This window comes from Salvia hispanica, chromosome 4 (assembly GCF_029641045.1).
Source record: "Salvia hispanica isolate PSC_SH4W2 chromosome 4, Shi_PSC_v1, whole genome shotgun sequence".
NCBI classification, from domain to species: Eukaryota; Viridiplantae; Streptophyta; class Magnoliopsida; order Lamiales; family Lamiaceae; genus Salvia; species Salvia hispanica.
In genome coordinates, this window is record NC_142695.1 from 3,755,417 (window position 1) to 3,773,809 (window position 18,393).

Genomic DNA, 18,393 nt, shown 5'->3' on the forward strand with positions numbered 1-18,393 from the left:
TTTCGTATTGTCCTTTTATTTTAAAACACTCTCCATTCACCCCATAGCCGTGGCGACTCGGTCATACTTTTTGTCGAACCCGAGAGCTACGAAGCGGGATCTCATCTCGATAGCAAAACAAGCGCAACTTGGCCTCCCATAGGGCTCTACCGAAGCCGGAGATGCCCAAAAATAAACGAATAAAAAAGGCGGCATCTGATAATTTACAAACACAGAGGTGAAACTGCTATATAAAAGCAGAATAAAATGCTACAAAAGAATCGACAGTCCTAGGTTGTTTCTTTTCTCTTCTTCTCGACGGATTCCTAAGAACAAAACTATATAGAGGGATTCGATCTGCCCATGAATCACCTCAACAGGAGGGGAGCATCAATCTCTAAATTCTCCAGGGCCTCGTCTCTGGCCTAACCTCAGTCAGCTGCCACGAATGTCTTCTCCTCGTAATATTTCTTCTCACTTGCTTCTTTCTTGGCATTCCGTTTCTGTGGAAAGTGAACAAAGGCACCGTTAATCATCTGAGAAGCAATGAGGAGCCAATATCCAAGAGACTACATAAATAGTTGATAAGGCTAATTTCATGCATTGGTTATATAGTGAAAAACATCACATTTCTGCTGGATCTAACAAGTTTTGTTAAGCCAGGTGTGTGTGTAGCGCTAGATCCAGGAGATGCTGGAGGAGGATATCTAGCGAGGAGCAGGAACGGAATCACGAGGAAAAGCTAGAGGAAGGAAGCCAAAAGCTGAGGGCAATCAAGTCAATCAATACCTCGCTGGGCCCCACCTCGAAGCTTATAAATAAAGGAGTGCGCAACAAGAATGGCAGATCGGTTACACTCCACACACAGTCACGCTCTTAGCACACACACTAGGGAAATGGGAAATTTGGGGTGGTTTTCGTTTTCGTGAATTACGTATCAGTGCACCACCGTCCCTTGAGGGCGAAGAAACAATTGTTCTCTTAATTTCTGTTTACTACTCTGTTCCGTCTCGAACTTCACTTTTGGAAGTCGAGCTTGTTGTTTTGTTGCTGAATCAGTTTATCCGTTCTGTTTACGTTTGATTTGCCTTGATGAAGTTGGATTTCGTGTTGATTATTATGATGCTTGCTATTTTGGTTTGTTTATTTGAGATGTTCTCTTGAATTTGTTGCTGAATATTTTAGGAGATTCGAGAATCGTGGTATTGAAGTTGTGTTCGGTTGGATTTTTGTTCGGATGCTTGGATCCGGAGTGGATTTAGCATCCGAAGTGTGGATCTGAACAGGGGAGGTGAATTTGTGCATGAAATTATGGGGATTTTGTTCTGCTTGGTTTGCTTCGTCTAGTAGTGTAACTTTCGCCGTTGTTTCGTTTACCGTTAAATTGTGTTTCCGATCTACGCCTTATTTTGATTTTAACCTCTGCATTTATTTATGTTCATTGGAGAAGATGAAGTCATTTTCAGTTGATGCTTTAGTTAGTTAGGCTGCAGATTCGATTCTGTCCGTACTTACCTTTTTCAGAGTTTGGTCCCCACTTGTTTTAATCTCCTTGGTCTAGAGATGTTCGTAGAAGTCCCAGATCTAGTAGTTGATTTGATTTAGTTCTTATACATAATTCATTTTTTGCCTAGATCTAGCAGTTAGCATAGCATACTTTATTTCCAAATTCACTTAGTTAAATTCCTCAACCCAAAATATGCGTGGCAGCAGCCAACCCAAAAATAGTTTCCAATTCTCTACGCATGTATTTTACGAGTCCATCTCTGTGGGATCGATCCCTACTTCCCTGTGCTAGTTTAGTATCTGTGGTTGAGGGTTTTGAAGGTTTGCTTGCGTACCAACGACCAGACTTCCAGTCTTGTGAGTCTCTAGACCTTGTGATCTAGTTGATTTACTGGATCTAGGAAGTGTGTAATTAGAAATTGATAGGATACAGCAAGCAGAAAATCAACTCTTCAAATGGCGCCGTTGCCGGGGATGGATGGCGTAGTTTGTTTATGTGTTTAGAGATTTGGTGTAAATAGTTTTAATCTTTTGAATTTCGCTTTTGGCAGTTTATGAGCAAGGGCTCAAGGTCAGGAATCTGGAGCAACCCATCTTGGTCAAGGAACGTGCAGTTGAAGTGGCAAGTTAAGGAATCAACATCCGCCATAACTACCAGATCGGGGTTGTCAACTGTAGATCCATTTCCGTTTGAATCAGGGAGTGAAGAAGAGTGGAATTCATCGGGGAAAGAGGATTCACGGTCGTCGTCAGAAACTGAGCATTCGGAAAGGGAGGAAGAGGAGTCTGTAATGGCAAACTTAGTGGACCTAGACCCAGAGATTGGTTCGCTAACTGCACATCTCGACGGAGAGCCAGCTCATGCCATAGTGTCAAATCAACGTCAGCGGTCTATTGAGATCAAGACGAATGTGCTGGGCGTTTTACCTACATTCTCTGGACGGAGGAATGAGTGTCCTTATGAGTTTTTGAACGAGTTTAGTAAGCTATGTAGCATCCAGAAAAGGCCTAACGAAACTACCGAGGAGGACTATCGCCTGCGAGCGATTCCATTTGCATTGAAAGGAGAGGCAAACACTTGGTTGCTGAGGCTTCCACCTGACTCGATCACCACATGGAGGGATTTCAAATTGGAGTTCCTGGACTATTTCTTTCCGTCCAATAAGACAAACGCTTTGAAAAAAGAAATTCAAGAGTGTAAGCAGGACTACGATGAATCTTTAAGCCAATATTGGTCTCGGTTTAAAGGCCTGCTTGACGCTTGCCCAAATCACAGGATGACGGAGGCTGAAACATTTTATCTATTCTACGAAGGGGCAAATCCTGAGTCCAAGGACTTAATGAATTCCTCGAGCGGGGGGAATTTCACCAAGAATAAGGCAAGCGAGGCACGCGAGATTCTGGGAAGATTAATCGACGCGAAGAAGGCGTATGACTGCCCGCGTGCTATCATGAGGAGAAGCTCCGCGAACACAGTTAAGGAACGAGAAGGAGAAGAGGTTAGAGACAGAATAGATCGACTGGAGAAGGCACTGCTAAATGCCATTGAAAAGAAAAATACCCCTGGGTCGACTGATAAGGAAAAAAACCCAGGTCAAGAGGAACATCAGCTTCAATTTTACAATAATCCCTCACTCGATGGAGATTTCCAAGCTCAAGTGAATGCAATGGGGAATTGGAATCAAAGTAATCAAAATACCAACTGGAACCAGTGGAAGATTAAGGAGGCACCATGGAGGGACAATCCTTGTTTCAGATGGGCTGAAGGGAACCAACAACCACAGTCACAACACCCAGGTCCAGCGGAGAACCAGCAGACATGGCCCAGCCGGAATCAGGAAGGACCACAGCATAATTCTAACTGGGCAGGGAAGCAGCAAGAGGGGCTGAACAACTGGAATTTCCGTAACCAAGGGGATCAGCATAACTGGAACAACAGGAACCAGAGCAACCAAGGGAATTCTTATGTGCCACCGCATCAGAGGAACAATTCAGGAAACAATCAAAATTTCCAACAGAGTCACCCAGGTCCAGCAACCCAGTACAACAATAATCAAGGAGGTCAGGGAAATTTTCGCCAGAACCAGGTGGTTGGAACCAATCAAAATCAAGGATTTAATCCCAGTTCAATTCAAGGTTTCCGACCACAGCGGAATCTTGATGACATGGTGCATGACCTGGTAAATTTCCAACAACACATGCAGAATAACATGCAGGCTAACAATGACGTGGTGCACAAAATTCAAGATGCCCAGCAGGAGCAGAAGTCTGCCATGGACATGTTGGCAAAGCAGATGTCCCAGTTGGCCACGTCGCTGAACGAAATGCGGGGAAATGAAGGGAAATTGCCTGCCACTGTCAAACCACCAGACCGAGCAAATATTAGTCAAATTACCTTGAGATCGGGGAAAGGCTATGAAGGACCGAAGCAAGTGATAAACGAGGAGACACCCTCACAGATGAACGGAGAAAAGGGGAATCAGAAGTCTCGAGGAGATGATCCTGGACTCAGAGAAATTCCTATACAGGATGACCTCCAGGAGGGAGATTTAAGGGGATCTATGCCTCGACTAAGTGACCCATTTTTCCTTGATCCAGAACCTGAGTTGGAACTTAAAGAGGGAAGCAGGGAGACAGGTGCAGCCCCAGCAGGGAGTTCCACGAATGCAGTGAAGCGACCCAAACCATTCCCATATCGAGGAGAAGCCAAGAAAAAGAAAGATGATACTGAGGACCTTGTGGAAATATTTAGTAAGCTGGAGATTAACCTACCCTTTTTGCAGGCTCTGAAAATACCCACCTTCAGCAAGTTCATCAAGGAATTCATAGCAGGAAAAACCAAACCTGATGGGAAGATTGTTATAGGAGAAAATGTATCCGCCGTGATACAAAAGAGGAGGATGCCGTCAAAGTGTACAGATCCAGGTATGTTCACTCTTCCTATTTCTATAGGTGATATTAAAATTGAGCATGCCATGTGTGATCTAGGTGCTTCGATAAATGTCCTACCGCTGTCAATATATAAAAAATTGGTGGGAGTCAGTTTGGTCGATACTAAAGTAGTGATTCAGTTGGCCGATAGAACATGCATATCGCCTGAGGGAGTATTGGAAAATGTCATAGTCAGAGTGCATGATTTCCTATACCCAGCTGATTTTCATGTGATAAAAATGAGGGGTAATGAATCTGCTGAGTCTAGTGGGGTGTTACTGGGGAGACCTTTCCTTCGCACCGCGAAGACTGTTATTGATGTGTTTGATGGAACCATATGCCTGGACTATCATGGGGAGAAATACACCTTCAACATTGAAGAAGCTATGAAAAAACCGCTTGATGTTGAAAACTTGCATGTTGTAGATGTAATTAACCCCCTAGTCCAAGAATATCTTGAGACTGAACTAATGCAGGAACAGTTTGACAATTCGGAGCTGAGCCAGACTGTAGAAAAGGAGGTGACAGGATGGTGTGAAACTTTTTTCACACAGGACTTGACAGATGATCAGATCAATGAAGCGATCATGGCATTCTGCCACCAGCCACTATCATTCCAATCAGCCAGATCTGTTCAGGAGAAGAGCCCAGACGAGGGAGCGAATCTAGAGGAAATGGCGCCAAGAAGTAAGGCGGAGAACCCTTTACCTCAGGAAGCCATCACACCGAAGAAGGAGTTGAAAACTTTGCCTGAAAATTTAAAGTATGCATACCTGGAGGAAGGAGAAACTTGTCCAGTGATAATTAACAGCCGCTTGACTGAAGACCAAGAGAGTGCGCTGCTGGAAGTAATAAGGAGGAACAAGAAGGCCATAGGGTGGACACTTTCTGACCTAGTTGGAATTAGCCCTGATCTTTGCATGCACCACATCAGACTAGAGGAAGGGGCAAAGGCTCGGCGTGATCCACAAAGGAAACTGAATCCAAACATGAGGGAGGAAGTGCTCAAGGAAGTTCTGAAACTACTGTCCCTTGGAATCATATACTCTATTCCAGATAGCGAGTGGGTCAGTCCGGTTCACATGGTACCGAAGAAATCTGGAATACAAGTGGTGAAGAATGACAAGAATGAGTTGGTGCCTACTCGACTGGTCACTGGATGGAGGATGTGCATCGACTATAGGAAACTAAATGAAGCCACCAAAAAGGATCATTTTCCTTTACCATTCATTGACCAGATGCTAGAGAGGCTGGCTGGCAAACAGTATTTCTGTTTCCTCGACGGATATAGCGGTTATTTCCAGATTTTCGTGAACCCAGAGGACCAGGAAAAGACCACATTTACATGCCCTTTTGGAACTTATGCCTACCGAAGGATGCCATTTGGTCTATGTAATGCACCAGGGACATTCCAACGTTGTATGATGAGTATTTTTTCGGATCTACTAGAGGTGTGCATCGAGATATTCATGGATGATTTCACTGTATATGGAGGCTCATTTGACACTTGTTTAGCCAGCCTTGACCTAGTGCTGCAAAGATGTCAAGAGAAACATCTAGTTCTGAATTTTGAAAAATGTCACTTCATGGTAACTGAGGGGATTGTTTTAGGTCATGTGGTCTCTGAAAGAGGAATACAAGTGGACAAGGCAAAGGTGGAAGTGATTGCAAAGCTACCTTACCCTACAAATCAAAAGGAAGTTAGAGGATTCCTCGGTCACGCAGGGTTTTATCGAAGGTTTATCAAGGACTTTGCAAAAATTGCGCAACCACTCACTCATTTGCTGCACAACGATGTGGAGTTCGAGTTTGATGAGGGATGCAAGAGGGCATTTCAATTGCTCAAGGAGAGACTAGTGTCCGCACCAATTATCAGGGCACCGGACTGGAATCACCCTTTTGAGATAATGTGCGACGCGAGCGATTTCGCTGTGGGAGCCGTCCTAGGGCAGAAGATAGATGGGAAAAACTACGTAATTTTCTATGCGTCCAAGACACTAAATCAAGCTCAGAAGAATTACGATACTACGGAGAAGGAAATGTTGGCTGTCGTCTACTCGTTCGAAAAATTCCGCCCTTATCTTCTTGGGTCAAAGGTTATTGTTTTCACTGATCATGCAGCAATAAAGTACTTGCTAGCTAAGAAAGAATCAAAGCCAAGGCTAATTCGATGGGTCCTACTTCTACAGGAGTTTGATTGGGAAGTAAGAGACAAAAGAGGAACAGAGAATCGAGTGGCTGACCACTTGAGTAGAATTCATCAAGGAGATACGGACGAGGCTATTCCCGATGTTTTTCCCGAAGAGCATTTGTACTATATGGACGAACCACCTAGACCGATAAGCTGGGAATCTGTCTTAGTTTTAACCGGTCCAGGAGAATCTGATCGAGGAAAGCGCGTACGTAACGCAGAACCATGGTACGCCGACCTGGCAAATTACTTGGTCACGGGAGAGGTGCCAAGTTCAGAGGAAGCTTCCCGGGCCCAGAAGATGAAGCTTAAAAGCGAAGCCAAATATTACTTCTGGGATGATCCTTATCTTTGGAAGATGTGTGCAGATCAGATAATTCGACGTTGCATTCCTGAATGGGAACAAAGAGATGTACTCCATCATTGTCACTCCTTGGCGTGTGGAGGGCATTTCGGACCAAGGAGAACCGCAAGGAAAGTTCTAGACAGTGGATTCTACTGGCCTACATTGAACAAGGATGCCTTTGAATACTGTCAATGCTGCGAAAGGTGTCAACAGACAGGGGGAATCTCGAGACGAGATGAGATGCCCCAAGTGCCCATAGTGATCTGCGAAATTTTCGATGTTTGGGGGATGGATTTTATGGGCCCATTTCCGTCGTCGTACGGAAATGCTTACATATTGGTCGCTGTAGACTACGTTTCCAAATGGATAGAGGCGAAGGCTACGCCCACTTGTGAGTCTAAAGAGGTGGCCAAGTTTCTGAAGTCAAACATTTTCAGCAGATATGGAGTTCCTAGAGCGATTATCTCAGATCAAGGAACACACTTCTGCAACCGCACTATAGAAGCGCTCATGAGGAAATACGGCGTGCATCATAGATTGTCTACACCATATCACCCCCAATCGAATGGGCAAGCTGAAGTCTCTAATAGGGAGATAAAGAGTATTTTGGAAAAATCAGTTAACACCACAAGGAAGGATTGGAGTAAACGCCTTGACGATGCTTTGTGGGCGTATAGAACTGCTTACAAGACACCAATCGGGATGTCACCTTATAGGTTGGTGTTTGGGAAAATGTGTCACTTACCCGTGGAAGTGGAGCACAAGGCATACTGGGCCATTAAGGAAATGAATATGAAGTCTGTGGCATGTGAAGAAGAAAGGAAGCTGCAATTACAGGAGCTGGAGGAACTACGGCTAGAGGCATTCGATTCAGCAATGTGGTACAAGGAAAGAACGAAGCTCTGGCACGACAAGAACCTCCGGGTCAAGGAACTTCAGGTGGGGCAGAAAGTACTTCTATTTCAGTCCAGACTCAAGCTAATGCCAGGGAAGTTGAAGTCAAAGTGGGTAGGTCCATATACCATCGTTGGCCTCCGCGCACACGGAGCAGTGGAAATCCAGGGAAGTGCTCCTAACTCGGTCCCTTTTCTTGTTAATGGCCATCGATTGAAAGTCTATAGGGATAATTCTGAGCTATGCGTAGTGGAGGAAATACCACTACGTGCGCTCTCAGTTATCACTTAGCCAGACAAAGGAATATTCTCGATGAACTCCTGGGTCAAGGGAAATGTTATGTTTTTACACACTGATCCAGGGGATTCGAGAATATTCAAAGGTAATTGTACATAGTTTAATTGCTTTAGAAGACAAAGAAAATCCAAACAAAATAAAAATTCAAAAATTTCCAAAAATATTTTCGAAGACCCAAACTCAAAGGGGATTTATGTCTCGTACTTTAACCTTGACCCAGGAGTCTGGGGTCTTCATATTTTTTAGGTCGCGGTCAAGGGAATCAATTAGAGGAAGCTGAGGAGGCCATGCCAAGTGAAGAGGTGGAAGAGCTTAGGAAGGAGGTGCAGGAGATGAGGAAAGAAGTGCAAGACGTTAGGAAGGAAATGCAGCTGATGAGGAAGGAGATGATGAAGGAACTAGGTGGGGTACGAAAGGAACTCAATGGGAGTCGGGAGGAAGTGAAAGGTCTGAGCAGCAACGTAGCAGATTTGGCCACGAAATGTGCCAAGCAAAGTGAAAGAGTGGCGGAAGCTGTAGAGATATCTACGAGGATGTTGAAATGGCTGCATCAGACGCTTCCCTTGACCCAGTCGAAGTCGACTCCTGGGTCAAGTGGCGAGGCACAGAAGATCATCCACAGCAGTCCCTCGATCAAGCCATTCCAGCAGTTGACCACCCCGACTATTCCCGAGAAAGTTCCAAATCCACCGAGGACGAAAATGCTAATGAGGAAACCAGGACTCGATCAAGCTGCAGAAGGAAAGGAAGAGCTGGAGCAACCAGCGAAGAAGAAAGTGAAAACAAACCGCCCCAGTGTTCCACCACCGTCTGGCTCTCGCGGGAGCCAGCCCCAGAAATGAGCAATTTCCCCAGACCAAGTAAATTTTAGTTTTTGTGTTTCTTTTTCTGTGTTTTATTTCCATGCGTTGCTGTGTTTTATGCTATCTTCTCCCACTTAGCCCAATGCTTGGTCTAAGTGTGAGAAGTTCTATGTTTTCTGTTGGTTTATTCTTCTCCCACTTAGCCCGTTGCTCGGTCTAAGTGTGAGAAGTGAAATTGTTGTTTAATTCTGCATTGAATTCTCTGTTTTCCCCCCTTCACGACGATGGCTTGAGGACAAGCTTGAGTGAAGTGGGAGGGGGAGAGGAATCAATGCAGTGTTATTATGCTTTGAGGAGTCGTAGGTCTAGGGGTGTGTCGCATGAACTAGTGGATATAATACGGCAGATTCCCTTAGGGAGAGCAATTGAAAATAGGAGGTATTCCAACTTAGAAGCCTGATTCTTTAGTAAGCCGAACCAATCTGAATGAAGCGAGAACGATAGTAAATGCCTTTACTTGCTCAGTTGTGAAGCCCTACTCTAGAGGTGAGTTATAAGCCTGTGATAACACTTAGAGCTAACATATGTCAAAAGTCTGCCACTGAATGCTGAAGGAAAAGAGAAGAAAAAAAAAAATATAAATAAAAAAGGGGGAAAGGAGAAAATATATAATCATAAAATCTGGAGGTATAAGCTGGACGAAGTCCAGAGGAGGAAATAAAAAGAGAGAAAAAAATCAAGGAGGTATAAGCTGGACGAAGTCCAGGAAATCAAGGAGGTATAAGCTGGACGAAGTCCAGAAAGAAAAAAAAAAAAAAAAAAAAAAAAGAAAAAAAAGGGGGATAGTGACGGAGGATAGAAGGAGGAATTCTCATAACCCGAGGTTTCAGTGGTTGGCAATAACTTAAGAGAGAATCGGTCCTAACATCCCTGGTGAGGAATGAGTGATCGAGTGAATCTAACAATTGGGGAAGTAAAAGGCTATCTTGACGAGCTGACAGATTGGCTAGGTAGAGGGGAGAAAAGGGCCTATTTGGAGGAGTGCAGCCTGTTGGATTGATCTTAATCTTGTGGGGACGGTTGCCTAAAAGTTGAAACCAGTTCATGCATATGTGTTTATGTGTTTTCATCTTATGTGATTATGTATTCTTTGTTTTAGTGTCTAAGTGTAGTAGTTTTGTCTAGAGTCTGTAGAGTCGGTCGAGGGGATAACCATGCCTGAAATTCGCCTTATTCTTCTTTTCTTCTTGTCTTTATACTTGAGGACAAGTATGGTTTAAGTGTGAGCAGTTTGATAAGGCTAATTTCATGCATTGGTTATATAGTGAAAAACATCACATTTCTGCTGGATCTAACAAGTTTTGTTAAGCCAGGTGTGTGTGTAGCGCTAGATCCAGGAGATGCTGGAGGAGGATATCTAGCGAGGAGCAGGAACGGAATCACGAGGAAAAGCTAGAGGAAGGAAGCCAAAAGCTGAGGGCAATCAAGTCAATCAATACCTCGCTGGGCCCCACCTCGAAGCTTATAAATAAAGGAGTGCGCAACAAGAATGGCAGATCGGTTACACTCCACACACAGTCACGCTCTTAGCACACACACTAGGGAAATGGGAAATTTGGGGTGGTTTTCGTTTTCGTGAATTACGTATCAGTGCACCACCGTCCCTTGAGGGCGAAGAAACAATTGTTCTCTTAATTTCTGTTTACTACTCTGTTCCGTCTCGAACTTCACTTTTGGAAGTCGAGCTTGTTGTTTTGTTGCTGAATCAGTTTATCCGTTCTGTTTACGTTTGATTTGCCTTGATGAAGTTGGATTTCGTGTTGATTATTATGATGCTTGCTATTTTGGTTTGTTTATTTGAGATGTTCTCTTGAATTTGTTGCTGAATATTTTAGGAGATTCGAGAATCGTGGTATTGAAGTTGTGTTCGGTTGGATTTTTGTTCGGATGCTTGGATCCGGAGTGGATTTAGCATCCGAAGTGTGGATCTGAACAGGGGAGGTGAATTTGTGCATGAAATTATGGGGATTTTGTTCTGCTTGGTTTGCTTCGTCTAGTAGTGTAACTTTCGCCGTTGTTTCGTTTACCGTTAAATTGTGTTTCCGATCTACGCCTTATTTTGATTTTAACCTCTGCATTTATTTATGTTCATTGGAGAAGATGAAGTCATTTTCAGTTGATGCTTTAGTTAGTTAGGCTGCAGATTCGATTCTGTCCGTACTTACCTTTTTCAGAGTTTGGTCCCCACTTGTTTTAATCTCCTTGGTCTAGAGATGTTCGTAGAAGTCCCAGATCTAGTAGTTGATTTGATTTAGTTCTTATACATAATTCATTTTTTGCCTAGATCTAGCAGTTAGCATAGCATACTTTATTTCCAAATTCACTTAGTTAAATTCCTCAACCCAAAATATGCGTGGCAGCAGCCAACCCAAAAATAGTTTCCAATTCTCTACGCATGTATTTTACGAGTCCATCTCTGTGGGATCGATCCCTACTTCCCTGTGCTAGTTTAGTATCTGTGGTTGAGGGTTTTGAAGGTTTGCTTGCGTACCAACGACCAGACTTCCAGTCTTGTGAGTCTCTAGACCTTGTGATCTAGTTGATTTACTGGATCTAGGAAGTGTGTAATTAGAAATTGATAGGATACAGCAAGCAGAAAATCAACTCTTCAATAGTCATGAATATCACAAACTTACGAAGTAGTATCGATTTCGACCAATTAGTACCCAAACTACGAGAAACCATACAAACCTATCTTATAGTTTCACATATACTCCCTATGTCCCAAGTTAATTGAGACGTTTCTTTTCAGCACGAGATTTAAGAAAGTGATGTTTAGTGAGTTAAGTGGAGAGAGAATAAAGTAGATAAGTGAAAGAGAGGATAGATAAGATGTAGTTGAAAGAGTTGATTTTTGCCAAAAGAGAAAATAGCATTTAGCTTCGAACGCCTTGTAAATGAATACGAATCGATAAATTTTGGGGCGGAGGGAGTATTAGATTTGCATAGTTTCTCGTAGTTTGGGGATCAATTAATCAAAGTCGAAACTCCATATAAAACAAGTAAATATCCTTCTATGTCCTGTTCATTTTTTCCTCCCATCAGCTTCATATATTAAAGTCAAGAACTTTCTATAAAAATCAATGTCGAAAAGACTCCAACTAAGGTCAAACCGTCAAAATATGTTAGATGAGGAGAATACCAAATAAATCTCGTGGTTGGCAATGATCCTCTCTGCTATTGAAGTGGTAGTGATGTCTTTCGGGCTCTCCAGCGTCTGGAAAATCCCCATAGATTTTGGAACCGCATACGGATCCGGTTTCCCCTGCATAATGCAATTACCATTTTTAGCATTGTGCTTTCATCATTATCCTATACACGAGTAAGAAGCTATTGAACTTACGTTCAAGAGAGGGTTCTTCTCAGCTACTGTCCCATGAACGACCAAAGATATGTTGAACGTGGTTATCTACAAAACACCAAACATTAGAAAATATAACAAAGATAAATACATACATCCAAAACCCAGCCCAAGCAAGTGTAAAATTATATAGGAGATATGATTGGAGTTCAAAAGCAAGGAATCATTTGAGCTACGAATTCTGGATTGAAGTCATTTGTTTCGACAGTAAGTCATAAAAATCATTAATATGCAGAAACACCTTACCACATCTTTCGTGACTTCCCAAGGAGCACCAATGATGACCTCATCAACATAACGGCATGCCAACACACTAAGGCTGCGTTCGTGGAGATTCATCAGTGGGTAACGACTGCCACGAAGTTCACTGCAGAAAAGGAAACCATGAGAATGAATAATGGTGAGGAATTTGACAGATTGAGATTTGAGAAGTACTGATCAGATTTTATCACTTTAATCAGAGTAAAGTTACGAGATTGAAAACAGAGGAAACGATCCATACCTCACAGTCTGGTCGGGATAAACACCAACAAGAAGGAAATCACCAAGTGCCCTGGCACTCTTTAGAATCTGTAAACCGAAAAGCAAAAGCAAAAACTGAGTCTAATGGGAAAGAGTATGGGAGTATTTTCTATTTTTGACATTGTAACTTTTCAAAACTTGGATCTTCCTTACTAAAACTTGATACCCAAACCAAGGCACAAAGGATAGCCGTAAGCATCCAAGTAAAATATTACACACATAACAGGTAAATATTCAGTTTGAATGATTCTGTAACTTTAGAAGCTATTAGTTCATGAATCCCCTTCGGTTGTCATCAGGTGCAGAATGTAATTTAGTTATGTAATTAAGAAATACAAAATCCAAAGAAGCTAAGTCTAGTTGAAAGAGCATTCCGAGGACTGAAGGTTCAGAAAATTCAAGAATACCTCCACATGTCCAGCATGGAAAAGATCAAAAGCACCATCGATGTACACAATGCGAGAATTTGGTCCAGGAACCTGTAATTTATCAGGAAACAAAATTTTATCAGCAAATCCTTCGGCCAAAAGAGGGGAATATCTATCTAGAATGCCTAACCGAAGAATACCCACAACATAAACACTCTGTTAACAGCATTGCTACTAAGTTATCGATGTGAATACCTGACCACATTAGAACAATAAAAAACTTCAGTTCTTTTTTAATTCTGTTATCAGTTGCTCTATTTATAAAGAATCTAATCTTAAAACTTATAAGAAACAAAAATGAGATCTTAAAGAAGTATATCAAATTTCTTTCATTGTAATTTTTTTTAGAAACAATGGTAAGACATTGCAAGACTAGCAAGTTCACTGCTTAAAGGTAAGTCCAAATTATGGCCATAAGGAGTAAAAGATATGCAAAGATACCTTGTCGTTTGAAAATTGCACAATTCTTCTCGAAGTTGGTAGGAAACTCGAGACCTGGGCACCCTTTACTTGGACTTTGTTATTCGTGTTTCTGTTTACACTTTCACTTTCATCTGCTTGGGGTAACTCTGAGCATGGTTTCTTGGCATTAGCTTCCTTCACCCACGAAAGTATCCTTCCTGCATACAGATCGATGCAAGAATTACAATGTGATATGGTAATCAAATTATGATGGAAAAACTCGAAATAATGACCAATTGGGGAATATTATCCTATAATTTTATTACAATCCACGAGATAAGAAATTTCAATAAGTTGATTAAATAAAAAATAAATAATAGGTTGTAGCATAAACATGAAGTTGATTGATCATAAACTCATATAGATATCTGGTTGATCATTGTTCGATGAGCAAAACATTAAAAAAATGGACACCTAGAAACATTGTAGGCCTCATCCAACAAGACCAAGTCAGCATTTTTTTTACCAGAAACTAAAATCATAGAATACGAGGAATACAGTACCTACAATATCCGTACTGGAGACACCTTCCGTACGTTTGATCTGCTTGTAGCGACCAGCTTTTTTAGCTAGAGCATAAGCATCAGTTCCATCAGGAAGAAGACAAGGATCATCACCATGTATTATATAGTCAATTTTATGCTCCTTGAAAAGTCGGTGCATAAATTCTTCTGTAATTTCGTAGGGAGCATTAGGAATGACTTCGTCCACCCACTTTAGTCCACTAACAAGGGCCAGCCTGAGATTTTTAAAAATCCAGCATTTAATCATTTCAAAGTTCTATATATGTTTTGCTGGCACAGGAAACAACGAATGCTAACAGGACATAAAAATGCTATAAGTACTAACAATATTAATCGTAGTGCATCAAATACAAACCTTTCTTCCATAGACAAAACTGGAGGACCTTTATTGGCTATAATCTCTTCATCACTGACAACTCCAACAACTAATTCATCGCCAAGTGCCTTAGCTTGTCTCAGTGCGTTGGCATGACCATAGTGCATCAGATCGAAACATCCATCCATATACACACGGACACGTTTCTTTGCAGATTTTTTCTTGTGGAAAACCCTCAAGTCGGGGAAAAGATGAGGCATGGCTGGAACACCAATCATACCAAAGTAGCTCGTTGAGAAACTGAGCAGCGCACAAGTGATCATAATACCACCAAAGAGATGGGGGTAGAAACAGACCCCATCTCTTATCCAACTGCTGCTCTCGAATTCCATCTGCCTTCTCTTGCTTTGGTCCTTTGTAATCAATACAAGAGGAGACACAAACCTTGAATGAAATCACACCAAATGTGAGAACAAGCACAAACCTTGAATGAAATCACAACAATTCTGAATCTTGAGTTAGATCACTAAGTTCAATCACTTCAATTTTAGAGGAATTTCTCTCACAATTACCATACCCCAAATCATACACTCAAATCAAAATACAACAAAAGGTAGACATGCAGTGAGGAAGGAAAAGTAGATCAACAACAAAATTGAGAAGGAAAACATGGAATCAAAAACATTTCTAAGCATAAAATTTTATCAGAGCAATTAACAATTTGAAGAATATGCCATGAATTTTTGAGAACAAGATCAAACAAGATCTGCATAAAACACGAGCACCATACCACAATCTTCACAAAGACACTTCATTCAAATCAAATTCTTCAACCACATCCTCAATAAATACCAATTCAACAACAATGTCACCACACGCAACGTAAAGAGATTTGAGACTCGAATAAAACCGAATTGCAACGAACCAGAGAAAAAGCAGATAGAAGAGGCTGGTGGGAACTTCGAGAAATTACAGGAAAAAAAAGTGTGGAAGTAAATACGCGTATTAAATACAATCACACACACAAAAAAACAAAACCATGAGTATAAAAATGAATTTCCATGATGTAAAAATTGCACAAAAAGTTGGGAATCAAAACAAAAGGGGCGTCGTGTCAGTGGAGATTCTTCACCTTTTACCCCGGTTGGTGCCTCCCGCGTCACCAATTTTGCTCGATTTACAAATGAGAATCTCGCAATTTCTCCGTAAGAAAAAATGGTAAAAAATAAAAATTGGATCTTTGGTTCGAGAAAGAAAACAAAGGGGGAAAGGAATTGGGGGAATCTGAGAATAAGGGGCGATTTAATGGGAAGAGAAAAGGGTTAAATATCTTGAAATTTGGATGGTGACCACAGAATTTGAGATTCGGTCGTCGGCAATATATGAATAATCACTTCTCTTAAGCTCTAAGAGAAGACAGGTGGGTATGCTGTGATCTGTTTGATGCGGACGCTATTACATTCCTATTCATAAATTATGACATTATACTATTCACTAATTAAAATCTGGCTGTGACCCCACTTTATCATTGTCACTCCAAATTCTTATAGGACTAGTATTTTTTTTCACCCTATATCGACTATTCTCCTAGTTCTAAACAAGATCAAAATCAAAATCTTAATTATGTAATTTCTAGTTAATCTCACAGTTTCTAAAATAACTTTATATAATTTTGTAATGGAATATTAATTTATAAAATTGTACTTTGGCTGAAATATAATATTTCCTTCGAACTCTAAAGTTGGGTCGCAAAAATCATAAACTTAGATTTTGTAGTGAATTTTCTACGAAATCGGTTTTTTTCCCAAATTATGGAAAATTCACTATAAGGATAAGTTCGTGGTTTTTCTGACCAAATTTTTTGTTAATGAAATACTGAACTAGGCCCAAAATTGTGATTCTAGAGATTGAATTACTTTACTAAATCTGATGCTACGTAAAAGGTGTATAATCAAATATTTTATACTCATATTTTACTATGAGATTTCAGATCCAAGTGATCATATTTCATCCATCTAATTAATATTACTTGTCAAATAATATCACCTGTGTAGCAACTATTTTAATGAGAAATTTAGTAAAGTTAACGAGTCTCTAAAATCATAAACTTTAATCTAATTTGTTATTTTCCATGATCTTAAAGAAAAACATGAACTTGTCCCTTGTAGTGAATTTATGGAAAAAACTGATTTTGTGAAAAATTTTAGCGCATTTGATAAATAGAGAATTAATTAAATCGGATTGATAAAAGTTATTCTCCAAAAAAAAGAGAATTATTCCTTACAACTTACAAGGAGTAGTATTTAATGTACTTATAGAAATATTAGTGAAAATTACAATAGTATTTGGCACGTTGAATATTTGTTTATTTTAATGCTATATGCGTGTCTCATGCCGTAAGTATGGTGTAGTGGATTATGTCATTTGATTGTTTGTTTTGACTAATTTAGGTTCAAACTTCTAACGCATGCATAAATAATAATGATCGATTAAGTTGATAACTAATCGATACTTACTTTTTTTATTATTATTAGTATATGATTTTGTATTGTTGTTAGGTTGAGAGAGAATGGTTCACTTATTTTTTAAAAAGAAATTAAGAAGATGTGACTTTTCATTATAATATGAATTGTTTGGGTGATTCCGTCCCGTGATCATATTTTGCAACTTCTAGATTAAGAAAGGAAAATTCTTTTGGGGATAGCTTTCATTTTAAACACGACATTTTATCTTCTAAATATTGAATTTGTTTATTACTTTAAAATATTTGAATATTTCTAACATTTTAATAGCTACTATCATGCCATTATAAGAAAAAAGCATGTTTATTATGTAGCCTCATTTATGACCATTCGGTTATTAGAGCACTAACTAAAAAAATAGGGTTGGACCGCGTTTATAAAGGTGCGGTGCAAAGTGCAGAGTGCCATTGCATGGGACACGGTGTAGCATGGGACCACACATGGAGTGTGATCTAGTGTGTCCAAACCACAGTTGCGGCTGTTGGATATTTTAGTGTAATTGGATTAACTTGATTGATCAGTATTGTCATAATGAGACATCATATAAGTCTGGAGGTGCGGAGTGCACGGTTATTTGAATTCATTATGATGTTAGATGAACGGGGGTTCGGGGGCAACGCCCCCGGGTAGCGGGGTCCAAGGGGCGGCAGCCCCTGGCGGGGTCCAAGGGGCAGTGTAAGAAATTTCGGTAACCTTTTGAAGTTGCTGTGTGAGAAATTCATCCGAAAATGTAATTTCTGAAAGTCAAAGGACTAGTTTGCAATTTCGGTAACCTTTTGAAAATCAGTTAATTTCGGTTATGAAATTAACAGACGCACCTGTTCATCTTGTTGAAACACGATTTTTCATCTTGATTAAATCTGATCGATTGTTGTTTTGATTCTGTACGCTCTTTCTCAGATATCAACATTAGATAGTTCTGTTTTTCTCTGAATTTTATCCGATCAAATATTTTGGTAGAACCATCGAAATTGATTTGATGTGAAAGTAATTTCATCACGACTTTCAGATTATCCGTTCCGTTTTGTTCAATATTCTAAATCTCCCTAACAGCGGCTTGGGCCAAGCCGCGTTTGAATTGAGATCGCAATCATAATCCTCTTAGAATGAGGCTACAACCCCTTTCCTAACAGATTTTCTATTCGACTCCAAGTTGATGTCGAAATTCACGTTAAACAAACACACACATGTCAGGCTTACAACTCAATTACTTTTCTAACAAACAATTGACTTCCAACTCCATTACTTTTC

General features: G+C 40.6%; 1 protein-coding gene across 3 annotated transcripts; it reads right to left on the bottom strand.

Moving 5' to 3' along the window:
• Positions 1 to 128: 128 nt before the first annotated feature.
• LOC125196170 (ethanolamine-phosphate cytidylyltransferase-like) lies at positions 129 to 16,030 on the bottom strand. Of its 3 annotated transcripts, none has more exons than XM_048094575.2 (10): positions 15,753 to 16,030; positions 14,660 to 15,064; positions 14,284 to 14,519; positions 13,760 to 13,938; positions 13,298 to 13,369; positions 12,871 to 12,938; positions 12,615 to 12,735; positions 12,351 to 12,416; positions 12,150 to 12,272; positions 129 to 482 (listed from the first exon to the last, which is right to left on the bottom strand). In XM_048094575.2, the coding sequence occupies exons 2-10, from the start codon at positions 15,010 to 15,012 to the stop codon at positions 411 to 413; spliced, it is 1,290 nt and encodes a 429-aa protein (XP_047950532.1). In that variant the 5' UTR covers positions 15,013 to 15,064; positions 15,753 to 16,030; the 3' UTR covers positions 129 to 410. The 3 variants fall into 3 exon arrangements, with proteins under 3 accessions (XP_047950532.1, XP_047950533.1, XP_047950534.1); XM_048094576.2 differs by lacking the exon at positions 15,753 to 16,030 and adding an exon at positions 15,546 to 15,684; XM_048094577.1 differs by lacking the exon at positions 15,753 to 16,030 and adding an exon at positions 15,411 to 15,545.
• Between the last annotated feature and the right edge of the window lie 2,363 nt (positions 16,031 to 18,393).

Coding starts and splice junctions, on each gene's coding strand:
- LOC125196170 (XM_048094575.2), bottom strand. CDS start 15,012: ATGGAATTCGAGAGCAGCAGTTGGATAAGAGATGGGGTCTGTTTCTAC. Junction 13,939..14,283: donor CTCCAGTACGGATATTGTAG/GTACTGTATTCC, acceptor ATCTGTATGCAG/GAAGGATACTTTCGTGGGTG. Junction 12,939..13,297: donor TCCATGCTGGACATGTGGAG/GTATTCTTGAAT, acceptor TTCGGTTTACAG/ATTCTAAAGAGTGCCAGGGC.